The sequence below is a fragment of the Mauremys mutica genome, chromosome 10 (assembly GCF_020497125.1).
Source record: "Mauremys mutica isolate MM-2020 ecotype Southern chromosome 10, ASM2049712v1, whole genome shotgun sequence".
Classification (NCBI taxonomy): domain Eukaryota; kingdom Metazoa; phylum Chordata; order Testudines; family Geoemydidae; genus Mauremys; species Mauremys mutica.
Genome location: NC_059081.1, coordinates 63,411,482 through 63,433,614, shown reverse-complemented (window position 1 = coordinate 63,433,614; position 22,133 = coordinate 63,411,482). Strand labels below are relative to the sequence as shown.

General features: G+C 43.3%; 1 protein-coding gene across 3 annotated transcripts in view; it reads left to right on the top strand.

Annotated features, from left to right (window-relative positions):
* PTH2R (parathyroid hormone 2 receptor) overlaps positions 1 to 22,133 on the top strand; it is a 104,593-nt gene that overhangs the window by 28,797 nt on the left and 53,663 nt on the right. For 2 of the 3 annotated variants that reach the window (XM_045031743.1, XM_045031741.1), the window contains exons 2-7: positions 1,151 to 1,253; positions 7,801 to 7,911; positions 8,018 to 8,139; positions 9,974 to 10,071; positions 14,323 to 14,509; positions 15,962 to 16,115. In XM_045031743.1, coding sequence (XP_044887678.1) covers positions 1,151 to 1,253; positions 7,801 to 7,911; positions 8,018 to 8,139; positions 9,974 to 10,071; positions 14,323 to 14,509; positions 15,962 to 16,115 — 775 coding nt within the window. The remainder of the gene's footprint in view (positions 1 to 1,150; positions 1,254 to 7,800; positions 7,912 to 8,017; positions 8,140 to 9,973; positions 10,072 to 14,322; positions 14,510 to 15,961; positions 16,116 to 22,133) is intronic. The other variant, XM_045031742.1, reaches the window with a different exon arrangement.

Genomic DNA, 22,133 nt, shown 5'->3' with positions numbered 1-22,133 from the left:
CATAAAATGGGCTTAACACCTACCTCATCGGGATGTGTTAAGTCATAATTCACTAATGTTTGTAAAGGGCTTTGAGAATTTCAGACAGAAGGTGATACAGAAGGGCAGAGTATTATTCTGGCATGAATTATACATGCTTTTAGCAGAATTCATGCATTACCCCCCCCCCCCCCGGCCAAGGACCTGTGCTCTAGAAAAGACTTTGAAGTGTGTGGAAACAGCCTTCTGAAAGTATCCCTTATGCAGAGGGGACTGCCTATCTGGGGTAGTGCTTGTGTCAAGGTTCCTGTTCTCAGCCCTGGTGTAGAAGATGGAGTGGCAGTGTAAAGGGGGTGGATGGAGAGTGTGGCCAGAATGCACTATGCTTCAACTAGTCTGTTTTCCAGGGTGCATAAGGGGAGATGGGAAGTAGAGTACAAATCAGAGCAACCCTTAAGATGCTCTAATACAAGGGGACCAGGGAGGAATACAGCAAGTGCAAAGGGCATAAGCTTTCGTGGGTAAAAACCTCACTTCTTCAGATACATCGGAAGGAGTGGGTTTTAGCCCAGGAAAGCTTATGCCCAAATAAATCTGTTCGTCTTTAAGGTGCCACCAGACTCCTCGTTGTTTTAGTACGTAGACTGAAAGTCAGGTATTGACTATGAACTTAGGGTGCTGCCAGTGGCGTATCTAAATCTGCCAGAAGTTTTTCTCAACGGCTACAGGGGAATACGCCTTTGAAAATGCCGACATGATGAGAATGTTAATCAGTAAACTGATGGAATTAGAGTTTTGGGGATAGCCAGTCTTTCAGTTTAGTGGCTGAACTGCAAAATTGCAGAAAAACTAGTTTTGGGTCAACTTGAAATGAAACTATTTACATTTTTTTTGGTGAAATTATTTTGGGGGGGGGGGGGAGGGAACTTGTCTCAGATCAACCAGTATGTAAAGTTACCCCAACCTCAAATTTAAAAAAAAAGTAAAATTCAAAACAAAAATGTGTCAATTTGTAAAAATCGAAACATTAATTTTGAAAATGTTAAAATGCTTAGAAATGCAGGTCTAGACAATTAACTCTTTTAGAGCACTCCCATTAAAATACAGCCAAGGGTCAAATGATCCAAGTAACATCCTTCCTCACTTCTTTTTTTTTTTCCCGCCCACCCAGGTGGATTCTGATGACACGATTACCACGGAGGAGCAGATTTATCTTCTCCTGGAAGCCAAAATTCAGTGTGAACTGAACATCACTACCCAACTACAAGAAGGAGGTGAAGTACCTAAGCAACTGATTTCTTTCTCTTCCCTACACCAGCAGTACTAATGGGGTGTCAAGACCGTCAAATATATCGACCATCTCAAAGCGCAGGAGATCAATGCAGAAAGATCCCAATTTTTTTCTTCAGCATTTCTCTGAATCAAATCAAGTGTGTGTGTGAAATGTGCCTTTAATAGACATTCCTTATTTCTCTTTCTCTCCCAATTTATCTCTGACTCAAGCAGACCAGGTTGCACATAGGCTGATGCTTCAAACTGATCAAGGCTTTTTAGCATTCTTGGATATCTGTAGTTAGTGAGGTTCCAGTCACTGGAATTCATTGATGTCCCTTCTGACCTTAAGTCTATGAATCTATGTGCGTGAGATACCATGTTCTCTTCATAGTTTGTTTTATTATTCCACACTGCAGTGGAGTTAAGCATAAAGGTGAGCTGAAAAGGGTTTTTAAAAAACCTGCCTTTTTTGCTCTTTTGGGAGAGATTTTATCATGGCTATCATGAACGTCCAGTTTGATCTTTCCTGGTTTGCTAGAAGGTCTCAGACATCTTTATTGTTGTTATTTATAACACCTGAATTGAAAGGACGAGGCTACAAAATCTTTAACAAAGCTTTCTTTTATCTAAAATGTTAGCCACTGAACTTAAATATTTGATTTGTCTTAATTAACAACTACCAAGACTTAAAATCCCTTCTTCTCTCAGGTGATCAGCTTTTACTCTTTTGGCTCTTCTGACATCCCAATAGCTGAGCAAATGGATTTTTAATTTTTGTTGTTGTTGTTTGTTGTTCAGAGCTGAACTGAAAAAATGCAAAATAAATGTTGTGTAGAATCCAACTAAACACTTTGTTCAACCTGAAACAATTGCGGGTGAGATAGTTGTCTTTCGCCCTTTTTAATTAACTAAATTTCTATATGAAACGCCATTTCGAAATGAGACGTTTAAATGTTTCACCATTGAAATTGCTGAAATGAAACGCTTCATTTCAAAATGTCAAAACCTTTTTGTTTCAGAAACAGTGAAACAAAATATTCCAAAACTTTTTTTTTTTTTTTGGCTGAAGTTACTTGCCAAATTAGACGTGTGTGTGTGTGAAATTATTTGCCCAAAGCAAAATTCACCCACCTCTAGACATCACCATTTCACTAGTTCTGCGTTTTTTCATGGAGCGTTCCAGACCAGTCAGGACTTGAATTTCTAGGTTTCCTGATTCTTTTCCTACTTACACTAGTGTTACCCTACTATAACTCTGTTGGCTTCACCAGTTGAAAATCTGGCCTCTAGAATTTAGAAAAGGTCTGCTAGTCTATCTCCCTGTCATTACAGGATGAATTCCTACAAAACACATATCAGTGCATCTGCACCCTAGTTTTAAAAAACACTCCATATTGTATAACCCCATTTACATGAAATGCTTCAAAGACATCACAAATAGCCACGAAAGCTTATGCTCAAATAAATTTGTTAGTCTCTAAGGTGCCACAAGGACTCCTCGTTCTTTTTGCATAAATACTGAGATACTCTTGGGAGCAATTAGAGAAGAGATTTATATTGGAGTAAAAGGAGTTTTGGATAAAAGGGAAACCATAAAATTAGGCTTTGCTTTGTTTTCCTTTGGTTTTGTCTAAATAAGAAAACATATCTTCTGTACAGACATATTATTACTGTCAGTAACAATGTCTTGTTATGGTTGCTATCACAATCTCACCAATAATACTAGTGCCAGTTGTAAGAATAATATCACTAATAATAGTAATCATGGTTTCCATGTTTTTTGAAAGAAGGATGAGTAAGAAGAAAGACAGCTACATGACTACATTTTTTTAGAATATTGTCTCTATCTTTTTTTTAAAGACATAATTTGTTTCATCATGGCATGTATGAAGATTTCGGGAGAGATAATTTATGGTGTTTGTTTAGAGGAAAGTTTTGGCAAGTTAATATTCAATTGAACATAAAGTATTTTTTTTTCCTTCTACCAGATAATGTATGTGAACTATTTACATGTACGAAACAACTCTCGGTGAACAAAATACTTACCGAAGCCTGTTTTCACGAGAGCGCCACAAAAATGAATGCAGAGTCCAATGGCTTAGGTCATGTGAGTTACAGTAACACACAAACATTTCTGTCGAGGTGGCACAGAAAAATAAATATTAGGTCCTGAGATGAAATCCTGGTTCATATTTCACGACAGTACTTAAACATGTGCGTAAATCAGTCCGTATTCCAGATAGGATATAGGTACATCCTTAACTTTAAGAACATGCTGTACAAACACATGTGTGTAAGTGCTTCCTGAATAAGGATGCTTTCTTTACAATGCTGTGCATTTGAAATAACCCTGTTCTTAGGAAGTGGTGTTTCTCCAAATTTACACTAGTGTAACTGAGATCAGTGTCTGGCCCTAACGCTTTACAGAATGAGTTAAAAATAAAGATTTAAGAAGCCCCGAAGTTAAGATTTTTCTTTGATCTGCTTTTTTGATGGTAGTGACTTCCTGCAGTGGACCTGAAATAATATATGAGCCTTTTATACTTATTCTTAATAGTGAAGTCCTTTACATGTTTCATCCATTAAGAATTATACTTGTCATCACCTGGAACAATCTTTAACCACGCGCAAATTACTGGATCAAAAGTTAATCAGATTTTACATTTATTCAAAAGCCAACACCTTTTAAGCAGCCAAATATAATTGGGTATACTTGCTCTGAGACTAGATGTGTTGAGCCAGTGAATGAAGGGTAACTGAACTGGTTGCTATTTCTTTAATAGAATAATTTCAATTATATTTCCAGAAAGGTTGTTGAGTGTCTGTTCTGCAGTGATGAATGACATGTATTTCTCTCTGGGTGAATAAAAGAGGCAGGCTAAGTGATGTGGAGAGTTTAAGGCCCGGTTTGTACTGCAAAGTTAGGTTGATATAAGCTGCCTTGCATCAACCTAGTTGTGCATGTGACTACACTTGAGTCTGTCTCTCACCAATGTAAGTTCTCTGTTATGGTGACACAGTCACACCTCCCGCCTCCCCAAATGCCATAGAGCCATGGTTGATGTACTGAGATCAACGCGATGTGCACGTAGACACTGTATGTCAACCCTAACAGTCCTCCAACAGCTATCCCACAATGCCTGACACTGACCGCTCTGGTCACAAATGTGAACTCCACTACCCAGGGGGGTCACGGACACCGGAAGCCTCTCTTCCCCCCATCTTAAAACCTTATGAATTTTTGAAATGCCTCTTCCTAATTGCCCAGCTTGATGAGCGCACATTGCAGCTCTCTATTGTTATGTGCAATTGCCCAGCTGACCATGCTGGCTACACGTTCCAGCTGCGCTCTGGCCTGGAGTAGATGGGAGATGTTGGCTCCCCTAGGCCTGTGGGGAGAAGAGACTGTGAGGAACAGCTACGGACCAGCCTTAGAAATTTGAAGATCTATGGGGAGATTGCACGGGGGATGCAGGAGAAGGGTAATGACAGGGGCCGGCAGCAATGCCGCGTGAAAGCCAAGGAGCTGCAGCAGGCATATCGAGGTCAGGGAAGCGAACAGTCAATAGAGTGCTGAGCTGCAGACCTGCCCCTTTTACAAAGAGCTGCATCCCATGCTTGGTGCACACCCCACTTACGCCCCGCACGCCACTGTGGATATCTTCAAGGAGCTGAGTCACAGGCCCCTGACATGAAGGGTGAGGAGGATGAGGGCGGGGGGAAACATGTGACGGGGGGCCCAGATGTGCTGGACCTGTTATAGACTCCACCGCAGTTCAGTCAGCCCCGGGGGTCGAGCACAGGCAAGCCTGATGCGGGGAAGGAACCTTGAGTAGGTGTGTAAACATATTTCCCATTCCAGTGATGCTCCCAACTTAGCAGGATGTAGCTATCAACTTTTTTCATTAATTTATTCATCCTAGAAGAGGTAGTGATTCGTACAAGCAGAGGCAGTTATCTGCTTTTCATTCCCCTGTAGAGTTAGGCAGTGGAGGCCATGCAGAGCAGTTTATGTACACAGGGGCATCCTTTGTGTTCCAGTTTGCCAGAAACTGGGAATGAGCGACAGGGGATGGATCAATTGATGATTCCCTGTTCTGTTCATTCCCTCTGGGGCACCTGGCATTGGCCACTGTCGGAAGACAGGTTGATGGGCTAGATGGACCTTAGGTCTGACCCACTAGGGCCATTCTTATGTTCTTTGAATTCTCCTGAGAGATCTTGATGAAACTTGCATGGAGGTTCTCTGCAATCCTCTCCCAAAGCTTTCTAGGGATGGCAGCCATATTTCTTCCTCTGTGGCAGGACACTTTCCCATGCCAATCTGTGATGACTTGGTCAGGCACCATTGCAGTACACAGGCTAGCAACATATAGGCCCAGGCGGCTTCGGGATGCCGGCAGCAGCTGTGATCTCTGTGCCTTTGTTACCCTCAGGAGTGAGAGATCCACTAAAATCACCCTTGCCTGTATTCAGTGCCTTATCATCCTAGTTTCATGCAACTGAGCAATTCCTTCCTCATTTCCCACACCTGGTGAGCCATGCTCCCCATGGCAGGTGCTGTGCGCAAGCAATCCCAGGTAGAAGTGTCAATAAGCACGTCCTGTGTAAAACTCGAGGGGAGCAAGCAAAGGGAGTTCTGAATCCTTCACTTTCTGTTGTGGCTATAGTGCCGATGGTACCTGTGTTCTGTCTGGAGCTGCTGGTGCTGCAGCTTTCAGGGCTTCCCCCTCCCCGCCGGTGGAATGCCTGAGCCAGATGAGGAGAAAGAAGAGGACTTGGGACGACATGCTCAATGAGCTCCAGCAAGCCAGTGCTGCATCAGACCGTGAGCAGAGGGCCTGGAATGTGAATATTGCAGGCTTTATGGAAAAGGAAGATCTGGACAGGAGAAGGAGATGCACCAGGACATACAAGGGCTTCTCCAGCAGCGCAAACAGATGCTGCAGACTCAGGTGGACTGACAGGTTTGACAGTCACAGGCTAAGCTCCTTTTGCCCTCCAGGGAGAACTCCATTTTAGTGCCTACCTACACCCCTCTCAACATTCCACATGGCCCCAGGGGCTGCGTCCCTACCCCTACAACTGCACACTGCGGGACAGTGAGGACAACCACCACTTCACGTACGCTGACCTGGGAGAGCCACGGCTGCTGGGTGAAGGTAAAAATGGACATGAATGTTCTCTCCCCTTGTTAAGTTCTGTTCCATTAATTTATTTAGTTCTTTTAAAACGTATTTGTTTTTAAATTGCACCTGTTTTTCTTGCACTGTTTTTGTTACTCAATAAACTTCTGTTTTTTGGAAAATAATTCATCTTCTTTCGTTGACAACCTATTCTGCAGAGTGCCTAGCGGAACTGAAAGCACTGACACGCTTCTTGTACAGTGTGACGGAACTCCTCGGATCAGTGACAAACAGTGCTACAGTCATAAATGTACAAGCACCAGGCAATTCCCAACAGGCCCCAAAGTGGCAGGGCCGCGTAGAGCTCAGTCCACCGCAGTGCATTACTGTGGCTCCTGATTAAATGCTCTTTCAAGGCCTCCCTTAATGGCATAGCTCCATGTTGAGCTCTTCTAATAACTCTTGTGTCCGGCTGCTGAAGTTCAGCACATGTTTCATCTCAGCCTTCCATGCTGGTGGTAATTTTCCCCCTTTGCCTCATGGATATTATACAGGACACAGCCGGCAGCTATAACTGTTCAGATACTTCGCTTAGAGATCCAATCTTGTGAGTAAACAATCCCCATTGTTTCTTCAGTCAACCAAAAGCATGTTCAAATATCATTCTGCACCTGTTGAGCCAGTGGCTGAATCTTTCCTTGGTGCTGTCGAGGCGCTCCATGTATGGGTTCAAGAACAAGGGGATGGCTGGGCCCCTCGGACCAATATTGGCATTTCAGCATTGCAAATGGTAACCTGCTGGGTGGGAAAGAATGTCCCCCGGCTTGCAGCTTTCTGAATATACTGTGTTCTTAAAGATCTGAGTGTCAAGCACCTTCCCTGACCACTGTTGGTGAAGCATCCTTGGTGATCCATCAACTTAGGAGGTTCATAGACATACCTTGATATACGTTTCATACCACAGCTCCCAGAATCAACAAAAATGTGTGCAATTGTCAAAATAACGAATTCCTAGCATTATATGATCTCCTATTCATGGGGGACCATTGTCAATACATTTGACATATTTTGCAAACATCGGAGAGCAGAGTTAAGGTTGATGGATGGTGTAAAGTAGGTGGGTTGAGAGTCAGAGATGAAGAGTTATATGGAAGTGGGGAACTGTCTGCATCTCTAAAGCGTCTACGAATTGGGTTTTTAAATAAACTGATACTGTGTTTTGGGGGTATAAGCTAGATATCACTGATTCATTATCAATTAAGTTATTTGGGAAGAAATTTAATGCTTTTTAATCCTTAGGTAACTAAATTGCAAGATACTTTTAAATATTTAGGAGATACAGTAAAAAAATAAGCAGCATAGAGGCTTGTCTCATACTTTTCATTTCTCCTTTCTATGTCTTCCTTCTATTTGTCTGCAGAGGGTAACTGCTTTCCAGAATGGGATGGACTAATATGCTGGCCCAGGGGCTCACTGGGAAAAATTTTGGCTGTTCCATGTCCTCCTTATATCTATGACTTCAATCACAAAGGTACCGCCAGTCTTGTAGTCCTCAGAGGGTTTATCTGAAGCAAATGAAAAGCCAGGTGGTGCAAAGGACCCTTGCAGACTAACCAAGACTCATTTCCTCCTTGCAGGAGTGGCTTTCAGACACTGTAGCCCTAATGGAACGTGGGACCTTGTGCAGGGTTTGAACCGAACGTGGGCCAATTACTCGGACTGCCTTCGCTACTTACAGCCAGAAATCAGCTCAGGGAAGGTATGGGGGTGTTTTTCCAATGCAATCACAGAGCATGAGAGTTTGGATGGGAAGAACAAGTCCGGAAATTGTACACACTTTTCATTCCTTGATGGTTCTGTACAGAAACAATTGGAAATATGAATGACCTGCATACTGTTGTCCTAATTTAATAATGGTGCATCAGTCCCAATGAGGGTCTTTTATTTACACAATGGTTTTTAAGTCATAAAATGAGGAGTCTTATTTAAAACAATGTAGACATGAAGGAACTGCAGACACTGAATCTATGAACTGAAGGCACTTTCCCCATTCAGGTGTTCCTCGCTGTGGTTAGTGTGGTTGTGAGGGCTAAATTCAGCCACAGCAGCAAAGCTGCAATTTCCATTGGCTTCAGTCAGCATGGCATCTGCTTTTGGCAGGGGTGGACTAACTCCAAATTCTTGGGTCCAAAATTCTTGTCCCATGGCTGGGGTTGAAGAAAGTTGGGCTCAATTTGGTACTCTGCCACTGAATCAGCTGGTGATATAGGGGCACGTCAATGAACCTGCCTGTGCCTCAGTTTTCCCATCTGTATAATGGGGATAATGTTGTTGTTTGTTTATCTTGAGATTAGGGATGCTTGAATGGAAAGTGCTGTATAACCGATCAGTATTTTTTTTTTGAAAGCCCCAGACTCTCAAACATTTTTATAAAAGCAGCAAAGAGTCCTGTGGCACCTTATAGACGAACAGATGTATTGGAGCACAAGCTTTCGTGGGTGAATACATGCATGATCCGACGAAGTGGGTATTCACCCATGAAAGCTCATGCTCCAATACATCTGTTAGTCTATAAGGTGCCACACGCCTCTGATACTAAAAATTTTTATGAATACTTTTTTCCCCTATATATATATATATATATATATTATATATATAGCTTTGGTGAGGTGTAAGTCCTTATGTCTGTGGGATCTGGGCCATTTTAAGGTACTTAGGCACCTGATGATGCAGATAAATGCTCAATAGATCTTTCAAAAGCTGCCAGGCCCATCATTCCCATTGAAATCAATGTCTGTCTTTGCAGCTGTGTGCTCGGATGGATCCCACTTCAGAATCTGGGTCTAAATATGCTAGCTCTTTCTTCCTTTTAATACTGAGCCGTGTGATGTATTCACGCTAGATTCTCAGCAACCTGCCGCACAGCAGCCCTCTTCAGGGCCATGATCTAGACAAACATATTCTAAAATGCCATCAGCAACTGAGCTGAGAGGGATCAGGGAGGAGGAGGAGGAGGAATCAGAGCCTTCGCTCCACCCCCTCCAGTGTAGAAGTCAATGGAGCTGAGCAGATACCAGGGCAAGAGAAGTGTGTCCAGTTATTCCCTCCCTCCCACCAAAGCTAGTGGAGGGAACTGACTACAGACATGATGCCAATATCGCCTGCTCTTGTGATTTTTGAATGGTGGTCAGTGCGTTTCTTCAAATCTGCAGCTCCAGGAATCAGGTTCTCCTCTTTCATTTTTAAAAAAAATGTTACTTTCCATGGTTGTGGAATAAAGTTTTAAAAGTGACCCCCTAAAGAGTACAACACCAGAAGGCAAATATATGAATCCAAATTATTCCTTTTAATACTCTTGTGGTTTGTTTGTTTTTTTCCCCTACTGTAGACTGATGAATCTTGAATTCTTTGGGATGGCAGCACAGCAAGTTCACTGGTGTAAGTCCGCTGATGTCAGTGGGGTTACAGCAGGGATGCATATGGCCCAATAACACACATTAGGGCTTGTCACTTATTAAGGGAAACTGGATTACTGGAGACTGTACACACACATGAAGAAAATAAAGTGGAAATGATCTTGTTTTCTTTTCCAGCAGGAATTCTTTGAACGTCTCTACATTATGTACACTGTTGGATATTCTATGTCCTTCAGTTCTCTGGCAGTGGCTGTTTTCATCATCGGCTACTTCAGGTGAGAGACTCATAGTCCCAGCTGGTCTCTGTCCCCTTTTTGCACCATCATCTCTACAAGAGATAATCTTATGTTCCTTATTCACACAGGACTGTCCAATCTCTTGATGCTTTTGTATATTCCTGTCTGCGGTGCTGAGAGTAAATATTGTGCACTGCATGGAGTAATTTTCAATGGCTATCCACTGTGTAAAGCTTTGATCACACAAAGAACACATTAAAACCTTTCAATGGAAAATAATTTCCAATGGCCATGCAAAAATTGCAAGCAGCAAGACATGTTGTATTGTCTGTTTCCAGAACAGTTAAAGATGACAGCACAGTGAGGCACAGAATGATCAGAGTGGTTTATCCTATAGTCTGTTTCTGAGGCTTAATGGCTTATTTCACAATTGAAACAATAGACTTGCTGGCATGTGGAATTATCCGCTCGAGTTACTCATAGGGATATTGCTATAGTCAGTTGCCAACACTTTAGGAGTTGAATGCTCACTCTAATGCTCTCTTTTGAAATAACCAAAGAAGAAACAAACTCTAAAGACTGCATGCCAGGTTTTCCATGACCATTATTCATATTATGGTCTCCAGCAGCGTGTTAGGCATTTCACGGAAGACAAACAGAAAAACAGTGAGATCCTCGCTTCTGCTCTGGCCTCTTTATGCTGTGTAAGAAGGCTGCAGAGGAGCTCTGAAAGCCCGCCCTGTTTTTGGCTCTGGAAGATTTCTTCTGGTGCAGGCACTGCAGAAGACAGCCATAGAGCAGAGAACCTCCTCATGAATCCTGGTGTGAGGAGTGTGCTAGGTGCAGGAGAGGAATGTCAGGGAATGCAAGTAGCACTGCAGCCATTAAGAGCAGTGCTGCGACCCCTAGGTCAGCCTAGGGAAGCTGCTGTAACGTAGACAGCCCCTTGCCACGGCACCCTCCTGGGCTGCAGGTTCTGGGCCAGGCCTCTTAGGGATATCACAGTCCTAGTGCAAACCTGACCTGTGACAGGAAAAAAAAAATGATGGGGGCAAACAGTAGGAAGGGAAAGGAGCAGGGAGGAGGAGGGTTACAGTAGTAAGACTTGACAAAGAGTCCTGTGGCACCTTATAGACTAACAGATGTATTGGAGCATGAGCTTACGTGGGGGAATACTCACTTCGTCAGAACAAGGAGTAATGGTCTCAAGTTGCAGAGGGGGAGGTTTAGGTTGGACATTAGGAAAAACTTTTTCATTAGTAGGGTGGTGAAGCACTGGAATGGGTTACCTAGGGAGGTGGTGGAATCTCCTTCCTTAGAGGTTTTTAAGGTCAGGCTTGACAAAGCCCTGGCTGGGATGATTTAGTTGGGTTTGGTCCTGCTTTGAGCAGGGGGTTGGACTAGATGACCTCCTGAGGTCCCTTCCAACCCTGAGATTCTATGAGATGCATGTAGTGGAAATTTCCAGAGGCAGGTATAAATACTTACTTATTTATAAATAAGTATAAATAAATATATTTATAAATAAGTATTAAGACTATGCAGTGTTTTCATTGTCAGCATATGTACTTGTTGGTGTTTCTGGCAATTTTGTCTGAGTTTCTATTATGGCTTTAAAAATATATAATAATGATTGCCTTCCTTACTGAGTCATCAGCATGAAACCCAGTGCATACTGGGAAAGGACCTTAGGGAGTTAATATTATGCAGTAGGGCTGGTGTCCCCAGGTGGTGCAGTTACACACATTCTTCCAACTTCTTTTCCATAGCATGTGAGCAAGGCTTAATCTCGGAAGAAATGTTTATATTGTTTTAGTTGCAAGGGTGTGGGTAGAGGAAGCTATTGCAAGCAGCAAGATGTTTGACCTCTGCTAGAATCAGATTCAGAAAAATACTTACCTACGTACTCCAGGGCCACTTCTGTTCAGGAGAGCTCTTCGGCACATTCATGTGCTTAAGGCCCACTTAAGTCAATAAGAACGCAGTCACTCTGTAAAGGAAATGGTAGAGAACTAAGTGATTGTGAGCTCCTACTGTGAGTTGGTAGCTGCTGAGTGAATGCGATCCATGTAAGCAGGGGAATATCCGGTCGGAATGGGGAGGTGGCATTATCGTTGTGTATATAGCATTAATGAGACTATTACTGTCTGGTTCAGGTGTCCATACTTCAAAAAGGGTGCTGGAAAACCAGAAAGGGTTCAGAAAAGAACTATAGGGGCTGCAGGATGTGTCTTATAGTGAGAGAGTAAAGAAACTTGATCTGTTTTGTTTATTAAAGAGCGGGTTAAAAGGTGACTTGATCATGGTTTACAAGGAGAAAATAATTCTGATGGTAGACAGTTCTTTAATCTATCAGACAAGGGCTTAACAGGACCCAGGGATTGAAAACTGAAGCTAGACAACTTCAGACTAGAAACACGGTACGTATTTTTACATTGAGGTCAATTAACCACTGAAACAATTTTCTTAGGGACATTTGTGGATTTTTCCGTCACTGGTAGTCTTTATGTGAATCTGTGAAAGTCAGTGGTGTCACGCTGTCTGGAGTGGCTCACGGCTCTGAGTGCCAACCTCAAGGTAGACTGTCAGAAAACAGGGCAGACACCCCACACTGGTTGTGGGTTCTATAATTAGATTTCACCAAGGCAGTAACAAATGTGAACTCCTGGATCACTGTATCAGTCTTACCATGGGTTCACAGACAGTCCCCTTAGACTCTCCAGTTTATTTTGCCACCCAGACAAACTGGACTTTGTGATAATGGTCATTTAAACAGAAAATCACATCACATCACATCACATCTGTTTGCTCCCCGTCAAAAGAGATCAGTTACCCTAGATCAATTGGTGCTCTAGATCTTACACCAAAGACAACACTAGTAGCCAATTCTACTAATTAGCTAAGAAAAGGAAATGAGAGTTATTGAGAGGTTAAAGCAGATAAAATATGTGCACAAAGAATCACACTTTTTAATTCCAAATGGTGGCAGTGATGTCATAAACTGTCACTTTCCCAAAAGTCTTCTCAGGGTACCCAGATTGTCTTTGGGGACCTCGGCTTTGTATCTGGTACACTTCCCTGTCAGAGTCCAAACAGTCCAGAGGTGAAACATCTTTCCCTGAATCCATACTTATAGCTTCTTCTCACAGAAAACAAGCTGACCGTGTCACTACCCATGTGGGCTTTTCCTTTGATGACTGCGAGTGAGGAATGCATTGAGTCTCTGACCTCTGGGCATCACACCTAATGACCACTTGCTTTGAAATTAGCACTTTTCTGTTCAAGTTCCTCATCTGCATTCCACAGTGCCTCCTTTGTGTTTTAGGGCTTGTTCGATGGGTTATTTAGTTACAGGGGTACACAGAGTGGAAATGTTTGCTCCTACATTATAGCAGGATCCAGATAAGTGAAAACAATGCAAGTAACATCCCACTAGTTTTCATGACATTTAAACAGCAAATACACTCTTATACATTTAATAATCTCTTTGATCTATACGAATACACAATGAATCGGCCTGGGGCTCTGGCATGAGCTGGCACCTGGTCTGCCAGCATCACAAATGGGACTTAAGCACATGCTTGATGCTAAGCATTCGCTGGAGGACTATCCTGAATAGAGATGCTTTCCTGAGTTTGGGGCCTATGTAATTTAAGGATGCTGTACTGCAGACTCTTACTACCAAGCACAGTGCATAATACCGTGAACTTCCCCCTTCAATAGCATTATGCACTGTACAATGCACAAAGTTTCGGAGTAAGTGGTTGTACGATTCAGCCCAATTAGTTTCTATTGCTGTCAGGGTGGCATCTGGCACAGGCTTTCTATTCAGTTTACTAACAACAAGCTGCAGACTGTCAGCAGCTGAGACTTGTAGACGTTTGCTCATGTGAGGTGTTGCATTTTAAGCCTTATTAAATGATACACCATGCAGGGGTTCTGAAGATTATGCTGTGGGCTAGAGTTTCAGGCAGAACTCAAAGATAAAGAATATTTTGAATCCTCTATCCATTTATATGTATAAATGTCTCACGACAGGAAAGTTCAGCAAGAATATTGTAGGTAACTGTCATCGCTAAGTAATCATGCTCTGTTATATTTTTCTTAGGAAGGACAAAAATACTAAATAAAAGAGTCCTTAAAGTATGATATAGTGACTAAGTCGAGGGATGAGGAAGTCTTGAACTTACTGAGCTTGGCCATAGATTATCCCAGAGCCTACTGCAAAAATTTTGCCCTTTTGCTGGCTGAATTCAATAGCCTCTCTAAATTATCCTTTTCTTCCCATAGGAGGCTGCACTGCACCAGGAATTGCATCCACATGCATCTCTTTGTCTCTTTCATGCTAAGAGCTGCCAGCATCTTTATCAAGGACAAAGTTGTGCATACGCACATAGGCGTAAAAGAACTGGACTCCCTGCTGATGAGTGACCTCCGGAGCACTGTAGTGGCACCTGCAGTTGACAAGTCACAATACGTAAGCATTGACTCTCAGGGAAAACAGTCAGCCTGCTAGTCAACGGTTCTCTGACTTGTTATGCCCCTTTAGGACAATCTGTATTCCTTCCGGAGTGGCGAGGGATTACTGTGATGAATCAGTATAAAATATCAGGCTGATCCTGAGGAGAGGGCTCTTGAAAATTCAGTATGCAATGGGCAAAAATCTCATTTTCTTACAGTGACTTAAGATCCCGAGGCCCGGCTCCTCAAAGGTATTGATGTCAATGGAAGTTGGGGGCCTATGAGAATCTGGGCCTCACTGACTGTCAGTAAGACTCTGGCTCCTAGGGCCAAATTTTTAAAGGTATTTAGGTGCTGAAAGGTGAAGATAGGCGCCTGGTGGGATTTTCAAAAGTACATAGGTGCAAATGGGAATTAGGTGCTGAGGCACGTGTGAAAATCCCACTAGGCCTCTATCTTCATCTTTAGGTGCCTAAATACCTTTAAAATCTTCACTTAACTGCTTGATGCTTTTAAAAATGGGACTTGGATTCCTAAGTCACTTAAGCCAGTGGCTCTCAACCTTTCCAGACTTCTGTACCCCTTTCAGGAGTCTGATTTGTTTTGCATATCCCCAAGTTTTACCTCCCTCAGAAACTTACAAAATCAGATCTAAAAATACAGAAGTGTCACGGCACACTCTCATTTTTACCGTATAATTAAAAAATAAATCAGTTGGAATATAAATATTGGACTTACATTTCAGTGTATAGAGCGGTATTAAACAAGTCACTGTCTGTATGAAATTTTACATTGTACTGACTTTGCTAATGCCTTTTATGTAGCCTGTTATAAAACTAGGCTAACTCGTCTAGATATTTATATACCCCCTGGAAGACCTCTGCCTGCCCCCAGGGGTATACATATCTCTGGTTGAGAACCTCTGACTTAAGCATCTTTGAAATTTGTTCCCCAGATTTCAATACTTGTCTGCCTGTTTCTGTTGTGAATCCTTCTCTTTGTTAATAGGGATCAGACTGACTCACATTTGCTTGTTTGTTTGGGTCACCCTGGCTGGCCTCCTTGCAAAATCTGAGCCACTTGTCATTCTCTGCTCGAGTGAGACCCAGGACTGCATTAGCAGATCATAATGAAGCTGCCGTAACAGAGCGGCGTGGGAAGCTTGTACAGCTCTCGCCCCCACTCTAGCTGTCTCAAAGGGATGCTGTTCGTTCTGCACTTCCACAAGCACTAATGCATCCACAGATGATCCTTACAAAGCAAGGAGAGCTGTTAACTTTACACAGACTTGACACTGTGCTAAGGATGGCCTTGCTGCCTTTAACGTGTCTTATTTACAGAGAGATGAAGAAAAGTTGTCAGAATAGGAGCCGTGTGCAATGGGTTCAGTAGCATAATGGTGATTCTTGGATGGTTGCTGTATCCAGGAATGGTAACCCATTAGCTTTCTGTTTGGGTTCCTCGACAGGCGGGGTGCAAGATTGCGGTTGTGATGTTTATTTACTTCTTGGCCACCAACTACTACTGGATCCTGGTTGAAGGCCTCTACCTGCACAGCCTAATCTTTGTGGCTTTCTTTTCGGATACCAAATACCTGTGGGGCTTCACCTTGATAGGCTGGGGTAAGGTATATGGGACTCTTCTGTTCCTTGCATCTTTTCATCAGGCTTCTCGGAGGGAGAGGATTCTGCTATTTTACTATCCCCATTGCTCTGTTTCATCACGAGACACAAACAAACAAAAAAAAGACAGGAAGGACCTATGTCCAGCAATAATCTATTGTCACCAGTAGTTACAGGAAGTTGATTGTGTTGGGCACCACTGGTGAACTCCATCAGGCGGCACAGCTCTGCCACTGACTTCCTTTACAACCTTAGGCAAGTCACTTAACTCCTCCATCTCCTGACTCTGAAATGTGGATAATAATACATCCCTACATCCAGGGTGGTTGTGAGGGCAAAGCCAATATGTGAAGCGCTTAATTGCAAGCTAAACATAGTGTGATGGGGAGCACCACAGAAAAACCTCTATATAAATTAAAATAAGAGATGATGGGTCCTCTCCATACTCCAGAGAGAGGTGAATCTCCTGTGCTCAGATTCTTCAGCCGTTACATTTGTGTGTGTTCATGTTGTTAGCTCATTTCATATATCAGTCCATTGGCCATTATTATCCATTCAAGAAGGATCTATGAATTTGCAGAGAGATCAAGCCAAATTTTACTGAGTCCCATCAGTGTAAATCTGCTCCTGTCAATGGTGTTACTCCAGATTTAAACCAGTATAACTGAGCAGAATTCATCCCTGTGTCCAGAACTGGGGATTGACCACAAGCCTCAGAAGAGAAATGGCAGGAGGCTACTTACTGCACTGGGTCTCTTCAACAGCCATCCTCAAGTTGAACTTCTTACGCTGGGATTTGCGTTCTCCTAGTCTTGCATTACTCATAGACTTTAAAGACAGAAGGGACCATCATGATCATCTACTCTGACCTCCTGCACATTGCAAGCCATGAAATCTCACCCACCTACTCTTGTAATAGGCCCATAACCTGTGTCTGTGTTACTGACATCCTCAATGCATCATTTTAAAGACTTCAAGATACAGAGAATTCGCCATTTATTCTAGTTCATTCCATCAAGTGACCCATTCTACATGCTGCAGAGGAAGGTGAAATCCCCCCCTCCGTCCCCAGAGTCTGTCAATCTGACCTAGAGTAAAATTCCTTCCCGACCCCAAATATGACGATCAGTTAGACCCTGAGCATGTCAGCAAGACCCACCAACCAGACAACTGGGAAAGAATTCTCTGTAGTAACACAGAGCTCTCCCCAGCTAGTGTCCCATCTCTGGCCACTGGAGATATTTGCTAATAGCAGTCACAGATGGGACATGTGCCATTGTAGGCAACCTCATCATACCATCCCCTCTATAAACAGTCACTGCAGATAAGGCCCCTTGTCTGGTTCCTTTTGCTTTCACACTGAAGTGTGTTCTCTGTTTGGTCTGTAAAGAGATCTGAGGTTAACTTCATTTTGTATTTCAGTATTTAACTTTTCTGAAATGGGGGAAATTGAAATTGACAGAGGGGTTGAGGGCGGGGCTCTGAAAAGGGAATTCATGAAGGACAAAAAAGGATATTTAGGAGACTGAAACTCATGTTCTCCACAGCTGATCCAAGCCTAAACAGCTCCCCCATTCCTTGTCTTTCTTGTTCTGGGTTCATCTCAGAACCGAACAGTGAAGGTCATTAATCTTTGGAACAGCTTATCTAGTGATGTTGTGGATTTTCCAGTACTTGCAGACTCTGTCTTTCTATTAGCTGTACTATAGATCAACCAGATGTTATGGGCTGGATACAGAAATTACTGGGTGAGGTTCCCTGGCCTCTGTTATGCAGATGGACCACAGTGGTCCCTTCTGGCCTTAAAAATCTGAGTCTATTAATTGTGTTGCTTGATGGTTCACCACTGACATTTCATCCCTGATAATAAGTGGTGATTCTGGCATAAGACACTGTAAATGGAGGTTTCCCTGTAACAAGTATCTGCAGTGAATAGATAAACAAGCAGTGCAATGTGAGACAGGTGCAATAAGGTGTCTTGGATTAAATGTTCACAGTGCGGTAACGAGGAGCTAAGGCTTCTCTTTTCATACCAAAGAGAACTGAACGAGAGAGAGAGAGACCTTGTTTATACACAGGACCGTTCTTTACTGTCCTCTCAAAATCTCCAGGAGAAGTAACTCCACTCCACGCCCCTCGGTGGGTCAGCAGCAGTGGGGGTTGACCCAGGACCTCATGCAACACAAGCCTTTCCTACCTGAGTTAAAAGATCCAGCTCTGTTAGCCAAGGCTGTTGCAGGCTCATCGACGTCTAGATATGGCCCAGCCACCACTCCAGGGGACAGGGTATTACGTTGAAGGGTGGGTGTTACATAATGTTCTCCCAGCATTACAGTGTTTCTTTCTGTGCCCTGGTAGCTCTGCCTCCGATAAGGAAACATTTCACCCACTTCATTTCTGTGCTCAAGGGAGGCAGCTTAGTCCGTGCACTTAGATTGGGGTGTGTCTCAGGACTTGCAGGAGAGGGGAATAGAAACGAAATGTTTCTCTGGAGATGCAGGTAATACCTGCTTTGAAGAGGTTTTCAATCCATCTAGCTAGTTAGATATTTATATGGCCCTGCATCAGCATGGTACCCTGAGTTCCTAAGTGAGGACCTGATCCAAGGCCCACTGAAGTCAATGTAAAAACTGGATCAAGCCCTTAAAAACATAGGGCAAAACTCAGGACCGGTGCCAGTGGGTACAACATCACGGGTCACCGCCTTCGTTCTGCCCCCATCAGAGAGCTGGAGGAACATGCTGCACAGAGTCTGGGGCTGGTGTAGGGTATGGCCCCGCCCCCAACAGGGGGAAACTGGGAGGCAGATGGACTCGAAGCCCGTCTGTTTTCTGAGCTGCTCGGGGGCAGCGCTCGCTGCTCCATAAACAGGGCTCGTTGCAAAGCAGCGATTGAGCTACTATTTGATTTTCAAACTCAGGCAATAATTTCCCTGGTAAGGGAGAAATGGAAAGGAGGGTTACGTTACAGGGGGAGAGTTTGGGCTTTTTTATTTATTTATTTATGTAAAAATATCTAAACATTTCATGAAACACAAAACATCATGAGTTTCTCCCATCTCTGGTTACGCTCTCAAAGTAGCACGACTCTTTTCAGGAGCAAACAGGCTGCTTTTTCTTATGAACGAAGAGTGTTCCAGAGGGGAAATACCCTGGGCCAAATCTAGCTCTGGGGCATGCCCACTGAAGTCATCGGATGAATTTGACATGTCATGTTTAATGTCTCTGTTCATTCAGCATTAGCACTTGGGAAAGCAGCTCTGTTCGCTAAGTACCCTCCACATCACCTGTTGCTGTAAACAAAAACGTTTCGCTTTCCAGATCTCCTTGGCAGCTTTCAGGGTGCAGCCCTGCTTGCCATCATCTGCTAAAGCTTTGAACTAATCTATTAAGACGCACTGATAGGAGATGCTTGATTGGATACGCCCAGGTTCTATCCCTCGCTCTGACATAGGCATGTCTATCTACGTGAGCTTGGTCAAACCATTTAACCTCCTGTGCCGGCTTCACTACATCAAAACACATTAGGTGTAATACTCATTAACTCCCCGGGGCTCTGTGCGGTGCAATACGTTCTTGTGTGTAATAGTCTTTGAGATGTCTGAATGGAAGGTACTTTAGAAACATAGGCTAAGATTTTCAAAGGCTCCTAAGAGGTTAGACACGCCAGTCCCCCTGGAATGTTCAGGGCTCCATTTTGATTGATTCAGAGGCAAGGGGCCAGATTTGTGAAGGTCTGGAAAGCTATCGGGTTTTATTTACAGCAGCAGATGATGCGGAGGGTAATTAGAGAGCAGAGCTGTTTTCCCAAGTGCTAATGCTGAATGAACAGAGACATTAAGCATGATGTGTCACATTCATCTTATGACTTCAGTGGGCCTACCGAGAGCTGAATTTGGTGTCTAACTCCCTTGAAATACCTTCAGAAATCTGCCACTGGCCTAGGGACTATGGGCTAATCCTACCATGGAGAATAAGGATGGGCTGAAGGTGAATTCGATATGGTGATCTCCTAGCACATTTCTCCTTATCAGAGCTTTTCGTTTTGAAAATGTGGAGTCCCTCGTGATTTAAAAAAAAAAAATCTTCTAGTATTTCGGGATTATTAGTTTCAAGCTACTTTTCACTCTTTCTGCTGAGTTCAGTAGCCCTTTCGTATAGACTTGCAGCCTGCCTCTGCAAAGGGAGGGATGCGGTGACCAACTAGGCCTTTTCAATCACCAACTGCTATGATACCATTACTGACAACCTTTCTGTAAATTACTTCCTCTTCAGTCACTGTTTGCTTTGCGTGGGCCTTTTATCTGTATATTTGCTTTGCATGGCAGTGGGTGCTTCAGCCACCACTGCCATGGTCTTGCTGATAATTCAATATCTGTACGTTCCGATCATGATAATATTCAAATCTCAATTGGCAGCTCAAGGAAAAGAAAGTACCGAAGAGAGGAGCACACAGCACTCACTGGTTTCCATGCCAGCGCTGCATTCTGCATGCTCAATTACTGTTATATTTATTTATTTATGTTCTAAACTAACACATTTTTGATAAAGTACATCGCAGCTGCTTCCCACACACCAATTCCAAGAATGACTTCTAAAATAGTTTGCTTAGGATCGCTATAAACAGTCCATACAAAACATATTGAATCGAGCTGAACAAAAATTGGAATTTCTATCTCATGGGAAATTCAGGTTTTTCAATTTGAAAATGGTGAAACATTTTTGTTTCAGCATTTTTGATCGCAGCTAAGGTTTCTGTATTTCTGAATCAAAACATTAAAGCTCTGGTTTGAATGAACTGACTTGAAATCATTCATTCCGTGTCAGTTAAGTATTAAACTGCTTCTTCCTAGGGTGCTGTATTGCCTGATAGGACATGTGGTTCAGCTGCTTGTTGTCCCCATTTTCTAGTGCGGGCTGGGCTTTCTGGCCAGACTACATCTCCCATGATGCACCTGAGCCATGTGACTCCCATAATGCATCACACAGCTTGTTCAGAGGGGAGACCAAATTTAATCATGTAACTACTTTTTAGGGCTTGGGATGTAGGGACTAAGCAGTCAGGTGGGCGTGGCCAGGAATGGGTGGGTAAAGGAGAGGATGAGATGTTGTATCAACCAAGGTACTAACAACTTCAACAGGACTTTATTTTTACAGTGGAAACCCCTTTACCAAGCTGCTGCTGCACGTTCTGTAACTCTCACTCAGCCTTCCAGTTCTAATAATTACAAGCACATCTAAACACCACATGAGGGTATATGCCAAGTACTGCTCTGAGATAACGACTGTATTCAAGATAGTAGGTTGATCCGAGGGCAGACTTAGGGCCTGATTCTCCTCCTGCTCATGCTGTTCTAAGACGAGTAACTCCTCTGCGGTCAATCTGTGTAAAGCTGGTATATATAGGACCTCTAGCGATTTTTTTATTCAGCTCTTCATTCCAGGCCACCATTTTTGGTTAATTGGTTAGAGCCCGTATTCCCTGTCTTTCATGTGTGATCAACTGACATGCTGCAGCATAAATCAGCCCTATGGGTGTTCACCTTGCGACCACGAAAGTGGCATGTGTGTAGCCATATTCACTCCTGTGCTTTGTAGAGTCCTTGCGAGTTTATGCACAGCCCAGTGAATGTTAGGGTAAAATGTCATGCTCCCTGATGCATACCAGCTGGGGTACTCCAGGGGTTATATACAGTTACGTGAGCGGATGGTAGGAGTTCTTGAGATCAGTGCAGTTTGTTCCTTCCATGCGTTCCCCCTTCCCACTTTCCCTCATGAATCTGGGCAGGTGATCCTGCCTATTTATCATCCTGGCTGTCAGTCCCCATTCCTTCCTTGACAAGCTGGCCAAGGTGAGCTCCACTGCCAAGTGATTCATTCTGTAAGGACAGCCCTGGTGATTTAAACGCTGTTCCTCTCTGGCCTCAGCGCATCTGCTCTCCGGCGGATACCTCCAGCAGAAGGTAAACACCTGACAGAGTGCTTCATTCATATAGGAGCCTACTTTATAATATGCATC